We start from the raw sequence: 24,427 nt of genomic DNA, 5'->3' as shown, positions 1-24,427 counted from the left end.
GCTCTCTGACCCTTTCCTCTGACAGTCTTAAGTCTTAAGTTTGAAATCCAGATGAAACTTCTTATTTGTATTTTCAAGATAATTATTTCCTGATTGTTGGCAATGATTGTTCCGATAATTATGTTTGAAAAGTAATATTGCTGAAGGTGGCTTGTGATGGAGCTGGTGACAATGGCAATGAATCACTCGAGTGCTGGGATTCTCAAGCACTCTGAAGGCGAGGGTTGGAAATATATTAAAGTATATTTGTGTGTGCGTGTGCTCTGTGTGCGCGTGTGCTCTGTGTGCGCGTGTGCTCTGTGTGTGTGCGCGCGTGTGGGCAGCATGCGTGCGTGCGTGTGTGTGTGCTGCTTATGTGTGCTGTGTGTACGCGCGCATGTGTGTGTGTGCTGCGTGCTGCTCCCGCGTGTGTATGATTAAATGTTGTGCAACACCAGATCTGCACATGCATGCGGCACTGTGTGTGTGTGCGTGTGTGCGTGCCGCATGCATGTGCAGATCTGGTGTTGCACAACATTTAATCAATACACTATCTGCCTCCGTGTTTATGAACCATGTGAAGATATGCAGATTAGTGGGAAAGAGTAGCTTTTAGCAATAATGACAGTGAGATTGTGAGCGCTGTCTCTGATAAGTGAGGTCAGAAGGCCATGGCTCAGGCTCACATGGCACTCCAGCAGTTTGTAATTAGATGGAACTGTAGCTCAGTGTGAGCCTCGCACCCTGCTATTCATTCCTTACTCCTCTCTAATGTGGCTGAACTTTAATATTGCCTTTTAAAATTACACTGCAGTCGAGCGAGCGAGAGAGAGAGAGAGAGTGAGTCCATCACATGGCGCCACCAGCAGTCAGTGTGAGGTTCCGGGCGAGAGCTACGAGTGGGAGGGAGAGAGAGGGGGAGAGAGAAAGAGATAGACAGAGGAGAAAATAAATAATAATCATCCTTGCATTTTTTTTTGATACAGCGCTTTATCGCGTCGTTGAGACGTCTCGAAGCACGTCGCAGAATAATGATAATAATCCTTGCATTTGATATAACTCCTTTATCACGTCTTTGAGACGTCACAAGGCTCTTCACAGAATATTACTGTAAAGTGTAGTGACTTTTGTGCAGTGTATTTTGTGGGCAAAACGCGGCAGACAATTGCACACAGCAGCGTCCCACAAACAGTCGTGGTTTGAGTGACTATATTTATTTATGTATGCATTTTTGAAGGGATTTTCTGCCCCAGAAAAGCGATCAATAACTGGGTTCCAACCTACTGCTAGGCAAACAGAGGCGTGTGTGTGGAGTAAGGAAACTTGCCTAAGGTTTTGTCCTGCCTGGGAATCGAACCCAGGACCTCCTGCTTGTGAGGTGAGCGCTCCAACCACTACACTACGGGACTCCACAGAATGGAAAGTGCTCATACAGAGTGTCAGATACGATACGTCAGATAGAGGAGAAAGTACGCAAAGGCCTGGCTGCTAGCCACCTGAGTGAGTCCTGCACAATTTAGCCCACATCCCAGTGATTTTTCCAACCTCTATTAATCTCTTGGTGCCTGTAAAATCTTTACCGTTCAGTAATGAAAATGAATTTGTGTCTTTAGTTGAAAACACTCCATCAGTGAGACCTATTAAATTCTGAAGTCCTGCTGATTACTTTCGCAAGTAATTGCCAACCTCCAGCCAGTTGCTCCCGTCAAGCATTCAATTGTCGATGGGAGAAATTGGCTGGAATCCTGTAGTTCAGTGGTTAGAGCATTCGCCTCGCAAGCGAGAGGACCTGGGTTCAATTCCTGGGCAGGGCAAAACATTGGGCAAGTTTCCTTATTCCACACACCATTTTTTATCAGCTATAAGCAGGAATCCGGTTGTTAGTCGATTGGCAGATCACATTCCTAGGGTTAATAATCTCTTCAAAAAAAATTTGGCCACTTAATCCATGAGATGCACAGATATTTCAGTGTGTGGGAGGGAGAGAGTCAGAGAGACACCGTGATGGGATTATTCTCCTTAGAGCAGAGAAGGTTAAGGGGAGATTTAATAGAGGTGTTCCAAATTATGAGGGGTTTTGATAGAGTAGATAGGGAGAAACTGTTTCCTCTGGTGGGTGGGTCAGTAACCAGAGGACACAGATTTAAGATAATTGGCAAAAGAACCAGAGAGCCGACAAAGATAATTTTTTTTACTAGGAAATTTGTTATGGTCTCGAATGCACTGCCTGAAAGGCTGGTGGAAGCAGATTCAATAATAGCTATCAAAAGAGAATTGGACATGTACTTAAAAACGAAAATTTGCAATGCTATGGGGTAAGAGCGGGGGAGTGGGACTAGTTGGGGTAAGAGCAGGGGAGTGGGACTAGTTGGGGTAAGAGATGGGGGAGTGGGTCCATTTGCATAGCTCGTTCAAAGAGCTGGCACAGGCACGTTGGGCCAAACGACCTCCTTCTGAGCTGTAATTCTATGATTCTATGAAGTTCCAGAGAGCAAAGGAAGAATAATGGCTAAAGGCCCGACTGCTGAAGGTGGGGGGCGAGGGGCATGAAGGAGGCTGGTGCTTGCTGAGCGAAGGGAGGTCACCAGAGGTAGGGTGCTCCGTGTCTTTAGGCTGGGAAAGGTCAGGAATCAGGCTGGGAAAATGTCAGGAATCAGAAAGGAGGGAGCAATGTAACCAAAGAAGGGAAGTGGCTCTCACACTGAATGGGACAGTTCTCTTTGACCGTGCCTTCAGCTCCCCTCTCGACTCTCTACCCCCTCCTCGCTCCCTCCCTCCCTTCCCTCACCCTGACCATTTCCCCCCAATGCTCGGGTCCTGACCCAACTGTACAGCGCCTTGGGACGTCCTCCCGACGTGAAAGGCGCTCTATAAATGGGATCTTGTTGTTGTGGAGTGTGAGGATACGTGGGAGAGAGAGAGAGAGAGGAGAAAGTATGAACGTCTGAGCGAGTCCTGCACCTTGAACGAGACCTTGAAGGAAATGTTGCTGTTAACTTGATGGCACAGTTCCATGCAGTAAAGGAACTTCCTAGAACAGAGATTTGTAATTGTAATTGTGTAACAGGCATTGTGTATGTGCCAGAGAATGAAAGCCTTTTAAGTATTCAAGAGAAGTTGATGTGCCTCTCTCTGGCAGCAAGTCAATCGCCTACAAAGATAATTCTTTCATTTGTATCACGTCTTCGAGACGTTGCAAAGTGCTTCACAGTACATCTGTAAAGTGAATTTCCTAAGTATTTTGTGGGCGAAAGGCAGCAGCCAAAATGGGCACAGCAGTGTGCCACACACAGTTCATGGATTGAGTGACCAAATTATTATTTATTTATTGATTTATTGATTGATTGGTTGATTGATTGAAGGGATTATTACCCCGGAAAGCGATCCGCTAATCGACTAACAACCAGGTTCCTACTTACTGCTGGGTAACCAGAGGCATGTAGAGTAACAAAGCTTGCCTAAGGTTTAACCCTGGCCGGGGATCGTACCCAGGTCCTCTCGCTTGTGAGGCGAGCTCACTGACCAATATTAAATTTTAGTCGCGTGTTTTAGTAAAATTTAGCTTACTCGGAAAATCAGAACATATCCATCCGTCTTATCCATAAATACACGATCACGCTACATTTTTGCTGGCTATCTACGCACAGAAAAGTTCCATTGACACATTTATACAAAATGTAACTAAAATCATTGTTTTCCGGGCCATTTTTGTCAGCAAATACTGTATATCAATTGTTTTAGAATACAGTATCAACTTTTCTTGCTTATTCACTTGTTTCTACTGAAGGAACAGCTCGTCCCGATGATCCTACCAATTTCATTGTTGTGTCACGATAGTTTCAAATCAATTTCTGCTTTGAAAGTGTAATTTATCTGAGTATTGGCAGTGTTATGCTTCACGCTCTTCAGCATGTTCTAACCAGAATTTACTGCTGATTAAGTTCAGCTTTTAGTGCGGTCGACTCGGTCAATGGGAACTGAGCAAAAATTGTTCACTTTGGTCCCTCGCACAAACACATAAAAGCAGTTTTCTAATCCTCTGTCAGTCTCGTTTTAAAAGGTTCCCAGCAGCACCGTCACTCCTGGGACCCCAAAACTACATACATGGTCTTAGTCTTACAACTGTCCCGTAGCGTAGCGGTTAATGCCCTCACTCCTCGCAAGCAAGAGGACTGGGGTTCGATTCCCGGGCGGTGCAAAACCCTAGGCAAGTTTCCTTACTCCATACACACGCCTCTGTTTACCCAGCAGTAAGTAGGAACCCGGTTGTTAGTCGATTGGCGCATCACTTTCCGGCAGTAATCCAATCCTCCCCCACCTCCAAAAAAAATAAAATGGTCACTCAATCCACGACTGTTTGTGAGACGCTGCTGTGCGCAATTGGTTGCTGCGTTTTGCCCACAAAATACACAGACAATTTACTTTACTGTGAGGTGCTTTGAGACATCTCAACCACGTGATAGGTGCTGTAAGGATTAATTTTATTCTTGTGATAAAAAAGGGAAAGCATATTAAAGAAAGACGAGGAAATGGGATTCAAATTGTCGTAATCTAATAAACTGGTGAAACAGGAACAACAGACTGAACAATCCTCTCGTTCCTGTTCTATCAGTAACTGTGAAAACAGAATCACATGAATATGTTTCAATCTTGGCCGAGTCTTCCTTACAGTTGACGATGTGCTGTTATTCCCATCAAAATTCATTGCTTTACAGATTCACTGTAATAGGATATTTGGTGAAACAAGAGTTCAGTCGCCACTCTCACTGGTAAAGTTAATTTAGCAAATTACTTTCACATTATAATAACCCTTGCATTTGATACAGCGCCTTATCACGTACTTGAGACAGCTCAAAGCGCTTCACAGAATATACTGCAAAGTGAATTGACTGTGTACTTTGTGGGTGAAACATAGCAGCTAATTGCGCACAGCAGCGTCTCACAGACCATCGTGGATTGAGAGACCAATTCATGATTAAATTTTTTTACATTTTTTTTGTTGAAGGACTTAATACCCCCGGAAAGTGATAAACAGGCATGTGGAGTAAGGAAACTTGTCTAAGGCTTCGCCCTGGTCCTCTCACTTATGAGGCGAGCGCTCTAACCACTGCGCTACGGGACTGCATGATTGATCAGCGCGGGCGTTCCACAGTCAGTGTTGGCTCTGATTCCTCAACGGCCAGAGACTCAAACCTCCCGTGTAGCTTGACCTTTCTCAAACCTTGTCTGGGCTCACTCGCTCGCGCCTAGTGTGCAAACAGCCGGTATTTAAACACGTTCCAATCTGCCTGGTTCATTACTAAAATCCAACAAGAACATTGCAACAGTTGAAGATGTGTAAAGGCATATTTATAGCCTACGGGGAGGGGTTTGTGGAAATTGTGCATTTAGCAGAGATCGTGGCTGAGTGCTGTTTGCCTGTACGTCGCCTCTCTGTGCCCAGCAGTGTGCCGTTTGGGGACAGGAGGTGATCATCCTATCAATATTGGATGCTCTGGTTAATAAATAATTAAGGACGTCTTCAAAAACGTGTGTGACAGACGCACGGACGGACGGACAGGAAGTGATGGGGGATTCCGGATTGATTTCAACTTCTGACAGGACGTTTGATCCTTTCCTTTTTTTTATCAATTACCACAGAGCTTATTAGCGGCTCTCCTGTGATAAATAATAATAAAAATGATCTATAATAATAACAAAATAATAATCCTCGCGTTTGACACGGCACCTCGTCGTGTCGTGTCAAAGCGCTTTACAGAACACTACACTGGACTTAAATCGATCTTGTGGCTTAATTGAAGTTTAACCATAAACTTTCATAGAACCAATGTCCTTTCCCGCACCAGGCTGTTAAAAACCATAATCATGGCACCTCACTTAGTTCCACCGGCTCTCCTTCTACCTGCAAAGTTCTGTTTAGAGACTAACATTATGCACAAGTTTATTGCTCGTGGAGTCCTGCGAGATAATTGTTAGAGAGCTCGCCCCGTAAGCGAGAGGAACCGGGTTCGATTCCCAGGTGGGAAAAAACCTTGGGCAAGTTTCCTCACTCCACGCACATGCCTCTGTTCACCCAGCAGTGAGTAGGAACCCTGTTTGTTAGTCGATTTGGTGGAATAAACATCGCAAACATTCTACAAGACACTGGGTGACTGGTAGTGGGTGAAAAGGCAAAGAACAAATGCAATGGTTTGGGCTACGGAAGTTAAACAGGAAACTCGCAGACATAAGTGTGGCCACACAGCTGTGAGTGAGTGAGCAGTGCAGCTCCCTGATGCACAGAAGAGTCTGCTGCTCAGCTCACACCACAACACATTTTATTAGCAACAAGTTATTTTATTACTGTAGATTGTGCACACAATATATAGCCTGAAGCCATGGGTGGATGTTGAGTTTCTAGCTCTCCGCGACCTTGGTGTGGGACAACAGGCCGAATGAGATCCATCTCCAATGGGCTACAATGGCCCAAAGGGCAGGAGAATCCTGTCCATCATTCTCCAGAGAGCCTAAAACTTCACAAGAAACACTGCAAGGTGTGGGAGTCAGCAGGAGGGTGGGATTAGCTCCTGTGGCGCAGTGGTTAGCATTCTCGCCTCGCAAGCAAGAGGACTGGGGTTCGATTCCCGGGCGGTGCAAAACCCTAGGCAAGTTTCCTTACTCCATACACACGCCTCTGTTTACCCAGCAGTAAGTAGGAACCCGGTTGTTAGTCGATTGGCGCATCACTTTCCGGCAGTAATCCAATCCTCCCCCACCTCCAAAAAAAAAATGGATTGGTCACTCAATCCACGACTGTTTGTGGGACGCTGCTGCGCCCATTTGGCTGCCGCGTGTTGCCCACAAAATACACATTCACTCCACTTTACAGTATATTCTGTGAAGCGCTTTGAGACGTCTTAACGACCTGATAAGGCGCTGAATCAAATGTAAGGATTGTTATAGCTCATGTGACGAAAAACACAAGCGCAGACTTGATGGGCTGAATGGCCAAGCAGGCTGTGTGCTGTAACATTTTACAGGTGTCCGTCTCCAACAGAAGAACCGAGAAACAATAACCCTGGAGCATCACAAAGAACCTGTAGAATTTGGAAAACCATTCCCTTTCAACAAGCTTTGTTCACATATTTTGCATTTTCTGATTCCAGCTGTTGTACACAGCCTCAGGATAAATAGGAAAGTCACAAATTATGCTGAACAATAATAGAGTTGAGCGAGGTCGAGAATGCAGCGAGCCAGTTATGTGAAGTGGTGCACTACAATCTACGCCGTTATATAACTGACTGCACAGGCTACTTGTTGTTAAGTGACAGAATGCGGTGGAGCTCTAATGTGAGTCACATTGATATGCAGTGTTTGAAAGGGTTAGATTTCCACCCACACTGCCTCATCCAAGCACCTCCTCACCCACCACCCAAAGGCAATTATCACACCTCCAGATTTACCATCCATCATCTACAGAGTGAAGTATGATTATTACATTATACTCCAACACATTATACATACGTTCTCCCCCACCCCCCTACCCCACCACTACCTCTAGCAGTTGTTGTTTTCTCCTCCGCTCCCTCTCCCACGAGTGTCACGGAGATCAAGTGTTCTTGGCTTTCTCACCAACTTCTACTCTTCCTCTTGCCCACATGCTGCGAGCTCCTTCCTCCTCCTCCTCCTCCTCCCAATCACAGCCCAGTCTTCTCACCTCAGTCCTCGCCAGTTCTATTGTACCCAAATCCTCTTCACACTCCTCTGTCCAATACCTGTAAGCTCTCCCACGCTCATACCCTTACTACCACCATTGCCTTAAGAGTTTATGAATGTGCAGATTTCTGGATGAATTTTCACTAGTTTTCATTGGAAACCCTTTGTTTTTTTGCCTGGTCTCAATCAACCGCCTGAGGTCCAATATTCCTCATGGTCTCGGCTGATTCTTGAAGAGAATTTGCGATTTCAGGTAAGTGGTAAAACTCCAACTTTCTGCCTCATTCTGTTGAGGAAACAATCCAAACTCATTCTCATAAATAATTATTATCTACATAACATTTAAGTGGAGTCTTGAAGTGTAGCGGTTAGAGCTTGTCTCGCAAACGAGAGGACCCGTGTTCGATTTCCGGATGGGGCGAAACCTTAGGCAAGTTTCCTTACCCCACTCGCCTCTGTTTACCCAGCAGTAAGTAGGGACACGGTTGTTAGTCGATTAGTGGATCGCTTTTCCAAGGTAATAATCCCTCAAACAAATATGTGGTCACACGCTGCTGTGCGCAATTGGCAGCCGAGTTTCACCCACAAAATACAGTCAATTCACTTTACAGTATATTCTGTGAAGCGCTTTGAAACATCCCAACGACGTGATAAGGCGCTATGTCAAATGCAACGATTATTATTATAGATATTACTGTATTATTGTAGAGCCCCAGGGAAATCTCTGCTCAGCCTCTCAAAGCCCTTCTGTGCAGGTGTTTTTTCTCTCTTACAATGAATTTTTATTCCCTGTTGCAGATGAGCAGAGTGTAACAATGTCTGATACCAGTAACTTCCTCCTCGTTCCATCCATGTTACGGAAGATGTCACTTCTAACATGGCGATGGATCTTTATCTGACAAGAAAATGTTGGCACTCACACTCACTCACACGCATGCTCACACACACACTCGCGCATACACACACCCCCGATCCTCTAGACTTCTAAATACAGTTAAACACTTGTATTGAATACAGTTAAACACTTCTATACACAGTTACCATCATTCTACCACATTTCAGTTGTTGGTCAGTGCACTGTCAAGAAAATACATGGGGATAACATGACTTTGTGGACACCTTATACATTGCACACACTTGATGAAAAGTCTATGAATATTATTATGAAATTAATATCTATCATAACCTTGCGCAAGGGGCTCTCTATAAACGCAGATTGTCGTTATTGCTGGCGTTGAAAAGCACCAGCTCCCTCATGCACGGCATGCCATAGTTTACACGTGGGTAACAGGACTTTGTGGACACCCTGAAGACTGTAAGATCTAGCACACAGCACTGAAACTAGCCCCGTGACCCTTCACAAACCAAACAGCCGCAGCCTCTTGTGCACGTTTTGTTCCCGTCGCGATACACTGACACATGTGATTGTGCAACAGGAAATGAGACGACAGCAATTTTTAGTCAGAACACAGAAATACCACCAGAAGCTAAAAGAAGCATTTTATTACAAATGCCAGATTCTTCCCCACCGTCCAGAGACGAAAAGTTATCGACCTGAAACGTTAACTCACTTTCCTCTCTCCATGGATGCTGCCTGACCTGCAGAAGCGGAACCCAGCGGTAGGCCCTGACTAACACACTCCCAGCAAATCGCACGAAACGAGCGAGTGTTCAAATCCAGACTTTCACACCAGCAGCTTTTGGAACTTAGCAGAACAATAACTTGGCTCGGAGGGTGGAACTGGGGTCGGAAGGAACTTGGAGCTCAGAGTCTTTGCTGTAAAGTGTGTGTAAAAAAAAAACCCTAAAAAAAATACAGTCACTACACTTGACTGGGGCAGGGTCGCGCTGTCAGAGGCGTCAGTCTTTCAGACGAGACGTGAAAACTCGGGGTTCCCGTTTCCCAGTTCAGGTGGACCTTAAAGATTTTTACAGGAAAAGTGAAGGGAGTTTCTCCTGGTATCTTGGCCAACAATCTCAAATACACAGTCACTACACTCGAGAATATTTATCCACAAGGTACTTTGAAATGTCCGCTGAATACATAAGTACACAGACACAGAAACAGGAGTAGGCTATTCAGCCCCTCTAGCTTGTTCTGCCATTTTAGAGGAACATGGCCGATCTGTAAGGTCCAGTTACCGACCCTTTGCCCCGTATCCCTTGATAACCTGACCTGACAAACACCTATCTGCCTCCGTCTTGAAGATGTGGAATGGATCCAGCCATAATCCACAGCCTTTTGGGGAGAGAGTTCCAGATTTCCACCACAAAGACAAGGGATTATTATATTCCCAGCAAACAACTACAAGCTGAAGTGAAACCACTCAGTTATATCCTCTGCTCCATGTACTATCTGCCTAATTATTTGCTTGGAATGCTTTTGCACAAACGGCTGTTGGACGAGGATGACAACACAACCATTTCGTTGGACCTCCGCCACTGTCAAGCTCTCTGAGATGCTGCCCTGCGTGAGAGGCACTCTGTAAATGCAAGTTGTCGTTGCTGCTGTTAGCGAAGCTGCCATTATCCTCCTCATCGGGAAACAATGTGCTAAATAACAGGAGCAACCAACACTGACCGGACAAATCACAAACAGGAAAAAAGTCAAGGCCATTTCCTGTCTCTCTCTGTCTCTCTCTGTTTGGATACCGATTGACCTAGTGTGCGTTTCCAGTGTTTACATTTTATTTCAGATTTCCAGAATCCGCAGTATATTTTTCTTTCTGAACAAACGAGTTGAGGCATTTGAGAAGATATTATCCCACTAATGAGGTTGCCCGAGCTCCGCACTAAGTAATTAATGAGTAAAATGATTCCAATGCCTTTAACACCTGACATCCTCATCCCATCATCCCTACCAGCAGTCCTGTGCCATCTTATCTGTCGTACCCTTGGTGATGGCTAGTTTCTCCCTGCAATCGTAAGTGAGATCGGGGGAGCCATAGTGAAATGACAAGCACATGGAACAGAAAGCTGGAGCTGCAGGTTACGAAGCAGTGCATTGAAAGCAAAAAGAGATTTATTTTGATTCAAAAGTTGGACTAACTCGTACTCAACAGGAGACAGAGGAATTCGGAGCATGGCACTGGAGATGGGAGAATCCTCGAAACAGCTCCAGAGGCAAGCTGAGCAACTGCCAACTCCCTCGCCTTCTTTCAAGGCACGTCTCAAGACCCTCCTCTTCGACTGTGCCTTCGGCCAGCCTCCAACCCCTGCCTTCGCTGACCTCCACCTCTCCCTGCCCTCCATCCCTCCCTGCCCTCCACCCCTCCTGCTCGGGCCCAAATCCCCTTGGGACGTCCATCTGACATGAAAGCCACTGTGTAAATGTAGTTTGTTGGTTTTTTTAAAACAAAGAACATTCTCCCAACAGCAGCCATTTTGCATTACATAATAATAATAATCCTTGTTTTTGATACAGCACCTTATCACATCGTTGAGATGTCTCAAAGCACTTCACAGCGTATACTGTAAAGTAGAGTGACTGTGTATTTTGTGGGCAAAACCCACAAACAGGTGTGGATTGAAGAGATCCACCAATCGACTAACAACCGGGTTCTTACTTACTGCTTGGTAAACAGTGCCGTGGGGAGTAAGGAAACTTGCCTAAGGTTTTGCCCTGTCCAGGAATCGAACCTGGTTCCTCTCGTTTATGAGGCGAGCACTCTAGCCACTGAGCTACAGGACTCATCTCCACCTCACCCCCTTTGGTGGCCAGCGAGCACACAGGTGCCCAGCTCAACAATCGCCCTTAATCTTGTACCATTTATAACACAAGTGCCTTGGAACATCTTCCCAACATAAAAGGTGCCACAGTGTATAATACTGTAAGTCTGCTGTTGATGATGATGATAGGTTTGAATGAGAAAAGGCAGTTAGACCAATTTGATCTCATTCTTCTGGAATAAGCTCTCTACCATCTCCTCATTACAGAATCAAATTGTTCCTTAAATGAGACGTCGCTTCCTGGGAACCCGTTCCAGCCGTTGCCTACGCTTTGTGTAAAGTATAGTTCCTGATTCTTGCCCTAACGTTTCCTTCTAAACCTGAGCCCTATGGTCGTCTTAGCAACTCTGTTGTTAAGGATTTACTTTCTCTGTTCCATTTGGTATCTTCTGCAGCTCTCTGAACCCCCCCACACTGAAAGGTGGAGGGCTTTAAAGGTGAGGATGAGGATCTTGAACTCGATCCTCTGGGAGACGGGACAGTGTTTTAAATAAAAAAATCAAATAAAAAAAAACCTGAGCCATCAAACCTTCTTTCCAGCACAAAGTAGCAAAGTAGTAGATGGTCAAAGCATCAAGATAGATGTGACAACAATAACGTGCGTTTACACAGCGTCACTCATGCAGGGCAGCGTCCCAGAACGCCTGACAGTGGCAGAGGACGAGAGAGCTGAGCTGGAGGGAGCTGACCACAGGCACCAGGTCAGAGAGGAAGGACTTCAGACACAATCTGAAGATGGGGAAGGAAGGGGCAGGGCAGAGGGATAGAGGAAGAGTGTTCCAGGGCGTAGTGGCTGAAAGAGCGATCACCGATACTACAGCAGAGGGCACGAGGGGCAAGCAGGAAGCTGGGGATTAAGCAGGTTGAAGAGAGAGCACATGAAGGGCTTGGAAAACAGGGGTGAGGGTCTTGAAATCGATCCATTCGTCGATAGGAGCAAGTGGAGCCCGGTTAGAACTGGTGTGATGGGGGATGGACAGAGTTTAGTTCGGGTGAGTACACGGGCGGCATGTGCAGAGTGAGTGCATCTTTGATTTCAATCTAAACTAGAGAGCAAGTATCTGTGTACACTCTATACCATCTACAGAACCCTATGGTAATCCTCCTCCTAATTATTGCTGGATACATTTACAGCGAGCGATTATATTGCAATTATTAATCATTCAAATTGTATCTCAGCACCTTGCGATTTGGGAGTCCTGCACAGTGATCCGACACTGAATAATGCCATCCAATAAATTGCACATCGCACATCATAAAATACAACAGATACCCACACAGAGTCATTGTAATGTTGTAATCTTATCTGGAGGTTTGATTGACATATAAGATGCAAAGTTCATCTCTTGTGGCATAGTTTATGTCTCCCAGTTTACTGCGGCCTCTAATCACTTCCCACTATCCATTATTCACTGCGTGAGATTCACGGGAGATTCACCACGGGATTCTGATATATTATGAGCCGGTGAATGTTTCTGTCAACGTGAAAACAGCCGGGGAGATCATCTGCTCTCTGACTGTCATAGAGCTCTTCTTCTGCATCCACCGCCACCAACAACAACTTGTGGAGTCCTGTAGCTCAGTGGTTAGAGCGCTCGCCTCGCAAGCGAGAGACCTGGGTTCGATTCACGGGCAGGGCGAAACGTTGGGCAAGTTTCCTTGCTCCACACACACGCCTCTGTTTATCTAGCAGTAAGTAGGAACCCGGTTGTTAGTCGCTTGAAGGATCGATTTTCCTGGAGGTAATAATCCATTCAAAAAAAAAAAAAAAAACTTGGTCCTTCAATCCACGACTGTTTGTGGGACGCCCCTGTGCGCAATTGGCTGCCGCGTTCCGCCCACAACATATACAGTCAATTCACTTTACGGTGTATTCTGTGAAGCGCTTTGAGATGTCTTGAAGACGTGATAAGGCGCTGTATCAAATGCAAGGATTATTAATTATTATTATTATATAGCGCCCTTCATGCGGGGTAGAACCTTGGGAGTCCCTGCTGAACAGGGACTGGATGTGTGGCAAGGAAGAAATAATGTAAGGAGACAGGCCAGTAAAAGTTAATTGTCATTTCAACTCTCATTATCAAAGACTATAAATGAAAAGCGTGACATATGTTTGGAGCACGCACGCACGCACTCACTCACGCACTCACTCACTATTAGTTCCCACTCAACCTCTACATCGTATGAAAAACTTTCAGTGTGAACAACCACAAGTCAGGTTACAATCCTCTCACGGTCCCTATTGCACAGAAGTTTGACAAACTTAATGTTACATCATTGACATACTATTTCTGAACTATTGATTTGCAGCCGGGTGTCTGATACACACAGAAACCCATCACCGATGCTTAATAGTATCCCAACTAAACTGAGTAATTCAATGCATCCCACCTACACATGGAAATTCCAGAAATAGATTGTTGGAATGGAATGTGCTCTCTCTCTCCCTGGAGGGAGGCATCCCGCTTACCTAATTCCAGAGAGTATTAGGCACAGTTTGGCAAGAACCAAGGCTTGGGGAAACCCCAGAGTGTGCGTTGGGGGAACTGCTGCAGTCTAACCAGCTAAAACAACATAACTGCCATTGATGGCACTGTCTGGCAAGCTTTCCCTCTGCTTGTCCAGCTAGGACAACAAATGATACTTGTATAGCGCCCTACACGTCGCAGAGATATCCCATGGCGCAGGACAACCAGGAGTTTTGGGACCTGAGCTGGTTGAGGTCAGGAGGGTTGGAGGGCAGGGTGGGGTGAGGGTGTGAGGGTGGCCGAAGGCGCTGTCGAAGAGGAAGGTCTTTAAATGGGACTTGAAGGAGGCAAGAGAGGGAGTGAGATGGAGGGATTGTAGAATAGAGTTCCAGAGCATGGGGGCAGAGATGCTGAATGCCTGACCAGTAATGGTGGGGCAGGAAGTGCGGGGGACCTGAAGCAGGCCAGTGTCCGATAAGCGGAGGGAGCGGACAGGCTGATGTGGGGTTAGGAGGTCATAGAGATGGTGGGGGGGGAGCAAGACCATGGAGTGCTTTGAAGGTGAGGAGGGTTTTGTGCTTGATTCTCTGAGGGATGGGGAGCCAGTGAAGCCGGGTAAGAACGGGGGTGATTGGTTCACGGAGCCTGGTGAGGGGGAAGACACGAGCTGCAGAGTTCCGAATAATCTGCAGCTTCTGGAGGGAAGAGTTGGGAAGTCCAGCGAGCAGGGAGTTGGCGTAGTCAAGCCGGGACGCGATGAAAGCATGGATCAGGTCTCGGCAACCTGCGGTGAGAGGCAGTGGCGGAGGCGGGCAATGTTGTGGGCCACCCTACCCGTTAGTGCTTTGGCTTGCAGGGTTTACAGGAGCCGTGCGGGAGGATTTCCTGCTCTCAGTAACTGGTCTTTCTGAACTTGAGTAGCTGAAGAACATTAAAGGTTGCACCTTTCATCTTCTCTCGTCTACATCTCCAAACAGTTTTATTATAAAAATAACCAGGCATCGAGACGAGATGGTCCTGGGGCAATCCACAAACTGTATTTCAAATTGATTCCAGTTTGAAGTTTTGAACAAGTTGTCAATATTTTGTAAATAGAGACGCTGCCATCTGTTCACAGTCAATCTGTGAATTACAGTATGTACAATGATGTACACAGCAGCCCGTGCTAACAGCCAGGTTCCAATCCACGGAAATACACAGCAAAATCTCCGTCGCTTCCAAATCTTTTAATAGATTGCGGAACTCCAGGGACAAAATATTACGTACTTTTTTTAAAAAAAGAACCATTACACAATTACTCAGTAGTTCCACTTATCAAACAGGCAAACCCTCCGGGAAGACTTTTATTAGTAATAATAATAAATAATAATAATAATTGCATTGATTTTTCAATGGATAAAAAAAGTAACGTTTGGTCATTCTGGTTGGGAGACACTTCTGTACCGGTTTCGCCCACAAAAAATGCAGTCACTCAACTTTACAGTACATTCTGTGAAGCGCTTTGAGACGTCTCAACGACGTGATAAGGCGCTATATCAAATGCAAGGATTGTTATTAATATTATTATTGCTCCTTCAGAAAGCAGGCACAGGATGATAGATCAAACAGCCTCCTTTCCCTCCTGTGGGCATTTAGGATTCTACCACAGAAGCAAATAAAATGGGACAAAAAAAACACAGCTCAAAACTGCTCCAACAGGTATATGTGTAGCGACACTCCCTCTACAGTGTTACTGTTAAATGCTGCAAGACACTAACCGTGTGAACGGCGCTATATAAATGCAAGTTGCTGCTAATAATATAGAAGCGATTAACTTTACAGTATATTCCGTGAAGCGCTTTGAGACGTGTCGAAGACGCGATAAGGCACTATATCAAATACAAGGAGTATTAATATTATTATTATTGTTGTTGTTTGTGGTACTCCAAAGTAGAATTCTTTTATTGGCATTCCTCTAGTCAAACCCCACCCCAACTCAGCTTACCAAAGCTTTCTTCAGATGTCAAATATAAAACTGTTAGCTTCTGTCTTTACCCTGCACACACACACACACACACACACTGCTTCCGTTTATAAAGAGGAAAGGGTGTGTGTGTGTTTGAGAGAGTGGGTTATAAACTGAGCTAAAGGCAGAAACCTTCAAATTCTAGCAGGTTTGATGATGGTTGTTTCACAGTTAATAGTTTTTAAACAGGTTTTGCACCACTCAGATAGAGAAATTTTAAAAAAACAATGACAAGATTTAAGAGAATAAATCAGGAGTAAATGTGGAATGGGACAGAGGGACAGTAGTTCGATGGGAGTATGAGACTTCTGATCAATTGAGGGAGAGACAGCAAAAGAGAGATGAAAAAGAGACAAATGTGGAAACTAAGAGGCGTACAGGAATAGAGACAGAGACTGGGGAGAAAAGTTATTAAAACTGAAACCAATTTACATTAAGAGTCATCATGAAACTGGTCTTTCTCTCCCTCCCACCCCCTCATGACTTTCCACCTGATGGATCTGGGAAACAAGAAAGACTTTAAAAGTCCAATAAAACAAAGTAATAAATAGCAATGAATAGGTGTGTTTTGTAATAACCGTCATAATCAGGAATCACCAGACTAGTTAGTAAACAGGCAGCATGTCACTTTGCAGGTCAATGCACCTTGATCAGTTCATCTCCTGTCTATTTCACCTCAGCAGTTTATTAAGTGTCTTGAATAATTACCAGGACTATTATTATAATTATTATTAGCAGAAAACACGGTGTTCCCAGTGGGAAGAGGGAGTGGGAATCAAGATGTTAACTCTACAGGAGGTTCAAGGCTAATGTGTTGGTGATTTTAGTGGTGTCCTGTAGCTCAATGGTTACAGCACTCGCCTCGCAAGCGAGAGGACCGGGGTTCGATTCCCGGGTCAGGGCGAAACCTGGGGCAAGTTTCCTTACTCCGCACGTCTCTTTTTACCCAGCAGTGAGCAGGATCCCGGTTGTTAGTCGATTAGCAGATCTCTTTTCCGGGGGTGATAATCGATCCCAAAAATAAAAAAAAACAGTTCACATAATTCACGACTGTTTATGGGTCGCTGCTGTGCGCCATTGGCTGCTGGGTTTCGCTTTGCAGTATATCCCGTGAAGTGCTTTGAGACGCCTTGAAAACAGGATAAGGCGCTGTATCAAATGCCAGGATTATTATTATTATTGTTATTATTATTATTTTAAGGCACAGATAGAGACACTGTCATTCATTCATTGTCCAAACCTGACATCTCACACACTGTTTGTTGTTAGTGTAAGACAGAGGGTCGCCCACCTTGACACTGGAAACCTTGCTTTCCGAAGCCCCTGTTTCGAGAGAAAAATTAAAAAAAAGAGAGTGAGAGAGAGAGAGAGAGACTGGTCAATGAGATCAGGAGGGGGGCATATAGGAGAGAGTGGGGGGGGGGCAAAGAGGGGAAGAAGGGAGAGAAGGGGGAGGAAGAAGGGGGATAGAGAAGGGAAGAAGGGTATAGAGGGAGGGGGAAGAAGGGGGATAGAGGGGGGGGGAGAAGGGGGATAGAGGAGGGGGTAAGAAGGGGGATAGAGGAGTAAGAAGGGGGACAGAGGTGGGGGGAAGAAGGGGGATAGAGGAGGGGGTAAGAAGGGGATAGAGGGGTGGAGAAGGGGATAGAGGAGGGGGTAGGAAGGGGGATAGAGGGGTAGAGGAGGGGTAAGAAGGGGGATAGAGGGGTAAGAAGGGGGACAGAGGTGGGGGGGGGGCAAGAAGGGGATAGAGGAGGGGGGTAAGAAGGGGGATAGAGGGTTAGAGGAGGGGTAAGAAGGGGGACACAGAGGTGAGGGGGTAAGAAGGGGGGGAGAGAGGGGGAAAGGGAGAGAATACGTGCAGTTGAGATGAGATGTGGTGGCGGGGGGTGAGGGGGTGAGGGGGTGAGGGGGGCACAGAGAGAGAGAGAGAGAGAGAGAGGGGGGCAAAGGCACAGTGTGATGTGGTTGGCGGCTGTGCTGATGGTGTCTCACCAGATGAAGTCGGTGCAGTGGCTGCAGAATGTCGGCTGTTTGAAGAAACGAGCGATGAATTTGTGGTCTTTCACCTCGTGAACGTTTTTCTGTCTGAGAGCGCCTTTGCGGGCGAAGCGAATGACGGTCTCCTCTCCCTCCATCCCGGAGCCGCTGTCAGCCATCGCCTCCTCTCGGTCCCTCTTTCCCGCCCTTTGCTTTCCCTGCGAATACCGCTCAAGGTTAACGCACACACACACACACCGCACACACACACCGCACACACACCGCACACTCTCCCCCTCCTCTGCTCTGTGTGTGTCTGTGTCACACTGAGCACTGCTCCTCACTGAAACCAACCCAACAACGTCAACTCGCTCCTCCTCTCCTCTCCTCTTCCCTCCCTCCCCCTCTCTCTCTCTCTCTTTCTCCCTTCCCTCCCTCTCTCTCACTCCCTTCCCTCCTTCCCTCCCTCTCTCTCTCTCTTTCTCCCTTCCCTCCCTCTCTCTCACTCCCTTCCCTCCTTCCTTCCCTCTCTTTCTTTCTCTCTCTCTCTCTCTCTTTCTCCCTTCCCTCCCTCTCTTTCACTCCCTTCCCTCCTTCCCTCCCTCTTTCTCTCTCTCTCCCTTCCCTCCTTCCCTCCCTCTCTCTCTCTCTTTCTCCCTTCCCTCCCTCTCTCTCACTCCCTTCCCTCCTTCCCTCTCTCTCTCTCCCTTCCCTCCCTCTCTCACTCCCTTCCCTCTTTCCCTCCCTCTCTCACTCCCTTCCCTCCCTCTCTCCCTCCCTCCCTCTCTCACTCCCTTCCCTCACTCCCTCTCTCTCTCTCCCTTCCCTCCTTCCCTCCCTCTCTCTCTCTCTGTCTCTCCCTTCTCTCCCTCCCTCCCTCTCTCTCTCCCTCTCTCACACCCACATTGACATCATTACACAGCAAAGCCATTGCTCTTATTTATTTCTTATCATAGAAAAAACACACACACAAGAGTTAAGAGAAACCCCAGAAAAAAATCAGGAATATCAAATGGTTTGATTTTCCAATTGGGTTTGTGTTGGGAACCAGTTGCTTCGGTTTGCAACAGGTGATGGATGGTTTGGTTTGGTTGGTTTGGGTCCAGGGCAGTGAGTGAGTAAGAAAGAGGGAAGTCTGTGTAACTTTTATCCCTATTTCATTCTGGATCTCCATCCCACAATCCCTCCGTCTCCCCCTCCCTCCCTCCCTCACCTCCTTCAAGGCATGTCTCAAAACCCTCCTCTTCAACCGCGCCTTCAGTCACCCTCCTACCCCCACCCTCCCTGCCCTCCACGCCCCTCCTGATCCCAACCCCCTTCTCGGGTTTAAATCCCTGACTATCCAGCACCTTGAGATGTCCTCCCGATGTGAAAGGCACTGTGTAAATGTAATGTGTTCTTCTTGTTGTTGTTGGCGCTAATCCTACTCCCGACTGGAAGGAATAAATAGAAGTGGAATATTAGTAGATTAGTAGTAATACTGTAAAAATAATCCTGGCATCTGATACGGCATCTTATCGCGTCTTTGAGATGTCTCAAAGCGCTTCACAGAATACACAGTAAAGTGAATTGATTGTATGTTTGTGGGCGAAACACGGCAGCCACTTGCGCACAGCAGCGTCCCACAGACAGTAGTGGATTGACGTGACCCGCCAATCCACCACCAACCGGGTTCCTACTTACTGCTGGTAAACAGAGGCGTGTGTGCGGAGTAAAGAAACTTGCGTAGGGTTTCGCCCCGCCCAGGATTCGAACCCGGGTCCTCTCACTTGCGAGGCGAGGGCTCTCACCACTTCGCTACGGGACAACAGGAGATGCAAGGACAGCTTTGACCCCATCAGTCCCCGTGTTTTAGCATCACTGCAGCGTTCACAAGATGGGCTCTGCTGCACAGGCACATTTTGGTATTGTTATCAACTGTGACTTGCTGTTACAGCTCCCAACAATAGATGTGGGTCTTAAATCCCCTGAAATTAATTCTTAGATTGCTGAAAATAAATCCATGTCCCAATCCCATTGGCTGTGCATTGTGTTGCTTAGTAACGTACGGATGCTAAGGAGTCTGTACAGCGTCCTTGTTTGCTTTAGTCTTACATTTGGCCCAAACAAAAGAAAATGGTTTAGCAATTTAATGGCAAACAGAGAAGAAGAGATGCAGTATTACCCATTCTTTCTTTTTTCAATTATCGTATTGAAACACATCTATTCGGGGAAATCTATTTTCAACAAGTGTATTCTAACAGACGATGGAGCCTGGAAGCTGTGCGCTCAATAAGCAGAGACTTGTCTCACTGCATTTTTATTTTTAAAAAAAAAACGAAACAGGCTGAACATTGGAGCCCTGTAGTGTCGTGGTTACAGCCCTCGCCTCGCAAGCGCCTCATCACATCGCTGAGATGTCTCAAAGCGCTTCGCGGAATATACTGTAACGTGGATCGACTGTATTTTGTGGGCGAAACGCGGCAGCCAATTGCGCACAGCAGCGTCCCACAAACAGTCGTGGATTGAGTGACCAATTTTTTGTTTGTTTGTTTGTTTCGGAAGTATTATTCCTCCCGGAAAGCGATTTGCCAATCGACCAACAACCGGGTTCTTAGTTATTACTTAAACACAGGCTTGTGGATTGAATAAACTTGCCTACGGTTTTACCCTGACCCGCCCGGGAATCGAACCCGCCTCCTCTCTTTTGCGAGGCGAATGCGCTAACTATTAGGCTGTGAGACTTCTCAGGTAGTGCACCATTGAAGAGAGATTCCTGTCAAAGAAATAGTCATTAGAATTGTTTCGAATAAAACTAAATGAACTTTTAAATAAAGTAGCCAAAAAAATGCAATCTCGGAGTTCAGACGTACTGACCACATCAGTGCCTTGTGTTCTCACAGCTTGTGATCCAGAGGCCCTTGAATAGTCAGGTCTTTATCTGGCCCCGAGCTGTGGAACTCCATCCCACAGTCCCTTTGCCTCACTCCCTTCCTTGGTTCCTTCAAGGCCCGTCTCAAGACCCTCCTCTTCGACCGAGCCTTCAGTCACCCTCCTACCCCTACCTTCCCAGCCCTTCACCCTTCCCGATGCCAACCCCCGGCTCGGGTCCAAATCCCTGACTGTCCAGTGTCTCGGGATGTCCTCCCGATGTGAAAGGCCATTTGCAGTTATTTTTGTTGAAACAAGCTTCTCGGTAACAATGTACCGTATGGCTACACTGTGTTGAGCACTGCTCTGATTATTTTACAATAAATATACAATGTATAATAAATATCATAAAATGTTTCCAGGAAGGAATACATTGTTATTCCTCTGTGTTCTTGTTCGTTGGGTGTTTGGAACAAGATTTCTTTAACTAACTCCTAGATGTAAGCCAGCGCTGGACTATATCTCTGACCGGGAGCAATGAAATATTCTCTGTTTTTATAAAATAAAAAACATTTAATATTATTTCATACAAAAAAACAAATATAAATATTTTTATCCCTCAAATAAATAAATACATTTTAATAATTTTAAAATACACAGTCAATGCACTTTACAGTATACTCTGTGAAACGCTTTGAGACGCCTCGAAGATGTGATAAGGAGCTATATCAAATGCAAGGATTATTATTATTTTTATTCTCCTTTTCCTTTGCCTCAGGCCGATACCAAACAACTACAATAAGGTACTGAATAAGCACATCAGCCCCTGTTGCAGCTGCCATTTCATTCTTTTCCCTTCGCTAAAACACTTCTCATCCATTAAAAACAATAATTCTGTTCTGCCCGTTACCATGGCTACACAGGCTTGTGGAATTAATGTTAGATAAAAGGCAAATAAAATTACTTGGTTTACTGACGGCTACATAACTGCTGCCCCGCCCCCCCCCCCCCCCCCATCCAAATAATAGTCTCTTTTCCAAAGTGTGGGAATTGGGAAGGGCACATTACACAGACTGGTGTTTCTTCTGATTCTTCATAAACAGCAGGAAAATAAGTAATAATAATAACGATAATCCTACCATTTGATACAACGCCTTATCACGTCATTGAGACGTCTCAAGGCGCTTCACGGAATATACTGTAAAGTGGAGTAACTGTGTATTTTGTGGGTGAAACACTGCAGCCAATTGTGCACAGCAGCGTCCCACAAACAGCCGTGGATTGAGAGATATTTTAAAAAAATTGGAGGGATTATTACCCCTGGAAAGTGATCCGCCGATCGACTAACAACCGGGTTCCTACTTATTGCTGGGTAAAAATGTGGAGTAAGATTTCGCCCCCTCAGGAATCCGAACCCAGGTCCCCTCACTTGCGAGTCCATCACGTTAACCTTTATGCTACGTGGAGACCCGTAGCTTAGTGATTAGCTCTTAACTCTGTTTACATTGTGGGTGTTAGTATTTTTATTACCGACATCAAAGGAACTGTCATGCTTTTGTTGTGTGGAGAAAAAACATATCCACAATACAACACACAGCTTGGGGTTTGCAAAGGAACTATGTGTTTCCAGAAGAGAAGCATCTCAGTTTACTCATCGGATTAGGTTTCTTCCTCAATGCAACATATTACAGATAGTCAGCATTGCCCCAGCTGTAATAGACACTTAAGTACTGAGCAAGATAATAATAATATAGTAATCCTTGCACTTGATATTGAACCTTATCATGTCTTTGAGACGTCTCAAAGTGCATCACAGAATATAATGTAAAGTAAATTGTATTTTGTGGGTGAAACCACTTGCGCACAGTCGTGTCCCACTAACAGTCGTGGATTGAGTGATTGAGTAATTTTTTTTGAAGGGAATATTACCCCCGGAAAAATGATCCACCGATCGACTAATAACCGGGTTCCTACTTACTGCTAGAGAACAGAGGCGTGTGGAATTAGGAAACTTGCCCAACGTTTCGCCCTGCCCGGGAATCGAACCCAGGACCTCTCGCTTGTGCACAGGCAGCCAGGCTCATCGGCAGAACATGGAAGGGCAGGGAATCATCTCACTCGGCTCTTGTTAACCCTGCAAGCCAAAACCCTAATAGGTACCTGGACAAGCAGCGGAAAAGCTAGCCGGACAGTGCTCGCAATAGCAAGCTGTGTGATTTTACCTGGTTTTAGGATTATTATTATTATTATCTCTGGTTCCTGGAAGTGAGGGTGACTAATGAAAGAACTCTTCGCTCTGATTGCTGCGTAGCCAGTTAGACTCCAGCTGTTACCCCAACGCACACTCTGGGCTCCCCCCAAGCCTTGGCTCTCGCCAACCTGTGCCTAATACTTTCCAGAATTAGGTAAGCAGGATGTGTCCTACCAGGGAGAGAGAGAGAGAGGGGAGTGAGCGCATTCCATTCTAACAAGCTATCTCTGGGATTTCTATGTGTAGGTGGGATGTGTGGAAATCTCAGTTCGGTTTGGAGACTCTTAAGCAGCGGCGATGGGTTTCTGTGTGTGACAGACATCCGCCTGGCCCCCAAAAATACTGAGCAAGATGTAAAAATATAAAAGGGGAAATGAAGAAAGGTATCACTGTGCCAAAAACAGTCGTTTATTCCTTCAGTACTTGAAGTAATTATGCCACAATCTTTAATCCTTTAATTTACTGTGAATATTATCATCGAGTGACAACAAGAATATAGTAATGCCTGCTAGCGACCAAACTGAGGAACACCGTCAGCTAAAATCTCAAATCAAATCAAATGTGAAAATCACGATGTATTTCACAAGTAAAAAGGATGATTTTAACAGACAATAATCTCATTTCAGGGTTCAAATTCTGCTCATAAACTGCTAAATGGTGAACATGAAGTTCTCAATTAGATTGCTCACTGTAATCTCATACTCCTTGGAATAATAGCAAAAAACACACCTAACAGACCGATAATGTCTCCCCTCTGGTCTCCAAACCCTCTCTCTCTCAATCACTCTCTCCCTTCCTTGTCTTTCGCTATGTTAGTGACAATGTTGTATTTTTATAGGGCCTCATCATCACCTTGACATCTCAAAGCATTTCACAAGCAATTACTGTCAAGGTGTAACGACTCTTTTTATAGGAAACACACCAGCCATGTCTGGCCATTGTTCCTCTGAAGTCTCCTCCTTTGTTTCTCCAGAAGCTCCCAATAAAGTGTTGTCACAAACTGAAAGGCTCAGACATGTTAAACACACAGATGGTAGATTCAGGGCCTGTTACTTTGAGAAAATTAATCTTAAAGAATAACTTGGATGAAGGTATTGAATGCTCAGTCTATATCTAAGCATTCAATACCAATTCAGCCACTACGCCTGGAAACTCTGAAACTCTCTCCCTCAACCCCTCTGCCTTGTCCTCTCCCTCCCCACCTTCAAATCCCACCTAAAGCCCTTCCTTTTTGATCGTGCTTAAGGTCACCTCCCCCCCTCCCTCTTATTCTTTTTTTTTGAAGGGATTATTACTCCTGGAAAGTGATCCGCCAATTAACTAACAACCGGGTTCCTACTTACAGCTGGGTAAACAGAGGGTGTGAAGTAAGAAAACTTGCCTAAGGTTTTGACCCGCCTGGGAATCGGGCTCAGGTCCTCTCGCTTGCGAGGCGAGTGCTCTAACCACTAAGCTACGGGTCTCAGTCTT

The 24,427-nt window shown here is 45.7% G+C and overlaps 1 protein-coding gene across 2 annotated transcripts in view; it reads right to left on the bottom strand.

The window, feature by feature from the left end:
- The window catches only part of prkcba (protein kinase C, beta a), a 48,250-nt gene extending 29,999 nt beyond the window's left edge, over nucleotides 1-18,251 (bottom strand). Inside the window, exons 1-3 of one of the 2 annotated variants that reach the window (XM_042341027.1) lie at nucleotides 18,139-18,251; nucleotides 17,872-18,108; nucleotides 17,168-17,199 (exon numbers count right to left, since the gene is read on the bottom strand). In XM_042341027.1, coding sequence (XP_042196961.1) covers nucleotides 17,168-17,199; nucleotides 17,872-18,035 — 196 coding nt within the window. In that variant the 5' untranslated portion in view covers nucleotides 18,036-18,108; nucleotides 18,139-18,251. Of the gene's footprint in view, nucleotides 1-17,167; nucleotides 17,200-17,871 lie in introns of both variants that reach the window. The other variant, XM_042341026.1, reaches the window with a different exon arrangement.
- Between the last annotated feature and the right edge of the window lie 6,176 nt (nucleotides 18,252-24,427).

This window comes from Callorhinchus milii, unplaced genomic scaffold, assembly GCF_018977255.1.
Source record: "Callorhinchus milii isolate IMCB2004 unplaced genomic scaffold, IMCB_Cmil_1.0 Scaffold16, whole genome shotgun sequence".
Lineage (NCBI taxonomy): Eukaryota > Metazoa > Chordata > Chondrichthyes > Chimaeriformes > Callorhinchidae > Callorhinchus > Callorhinchus milii.
Note: the sequence above shows the minus strand (reverse complement) of the source record. Positions and strands in the feature narration are given on the sequence as shown.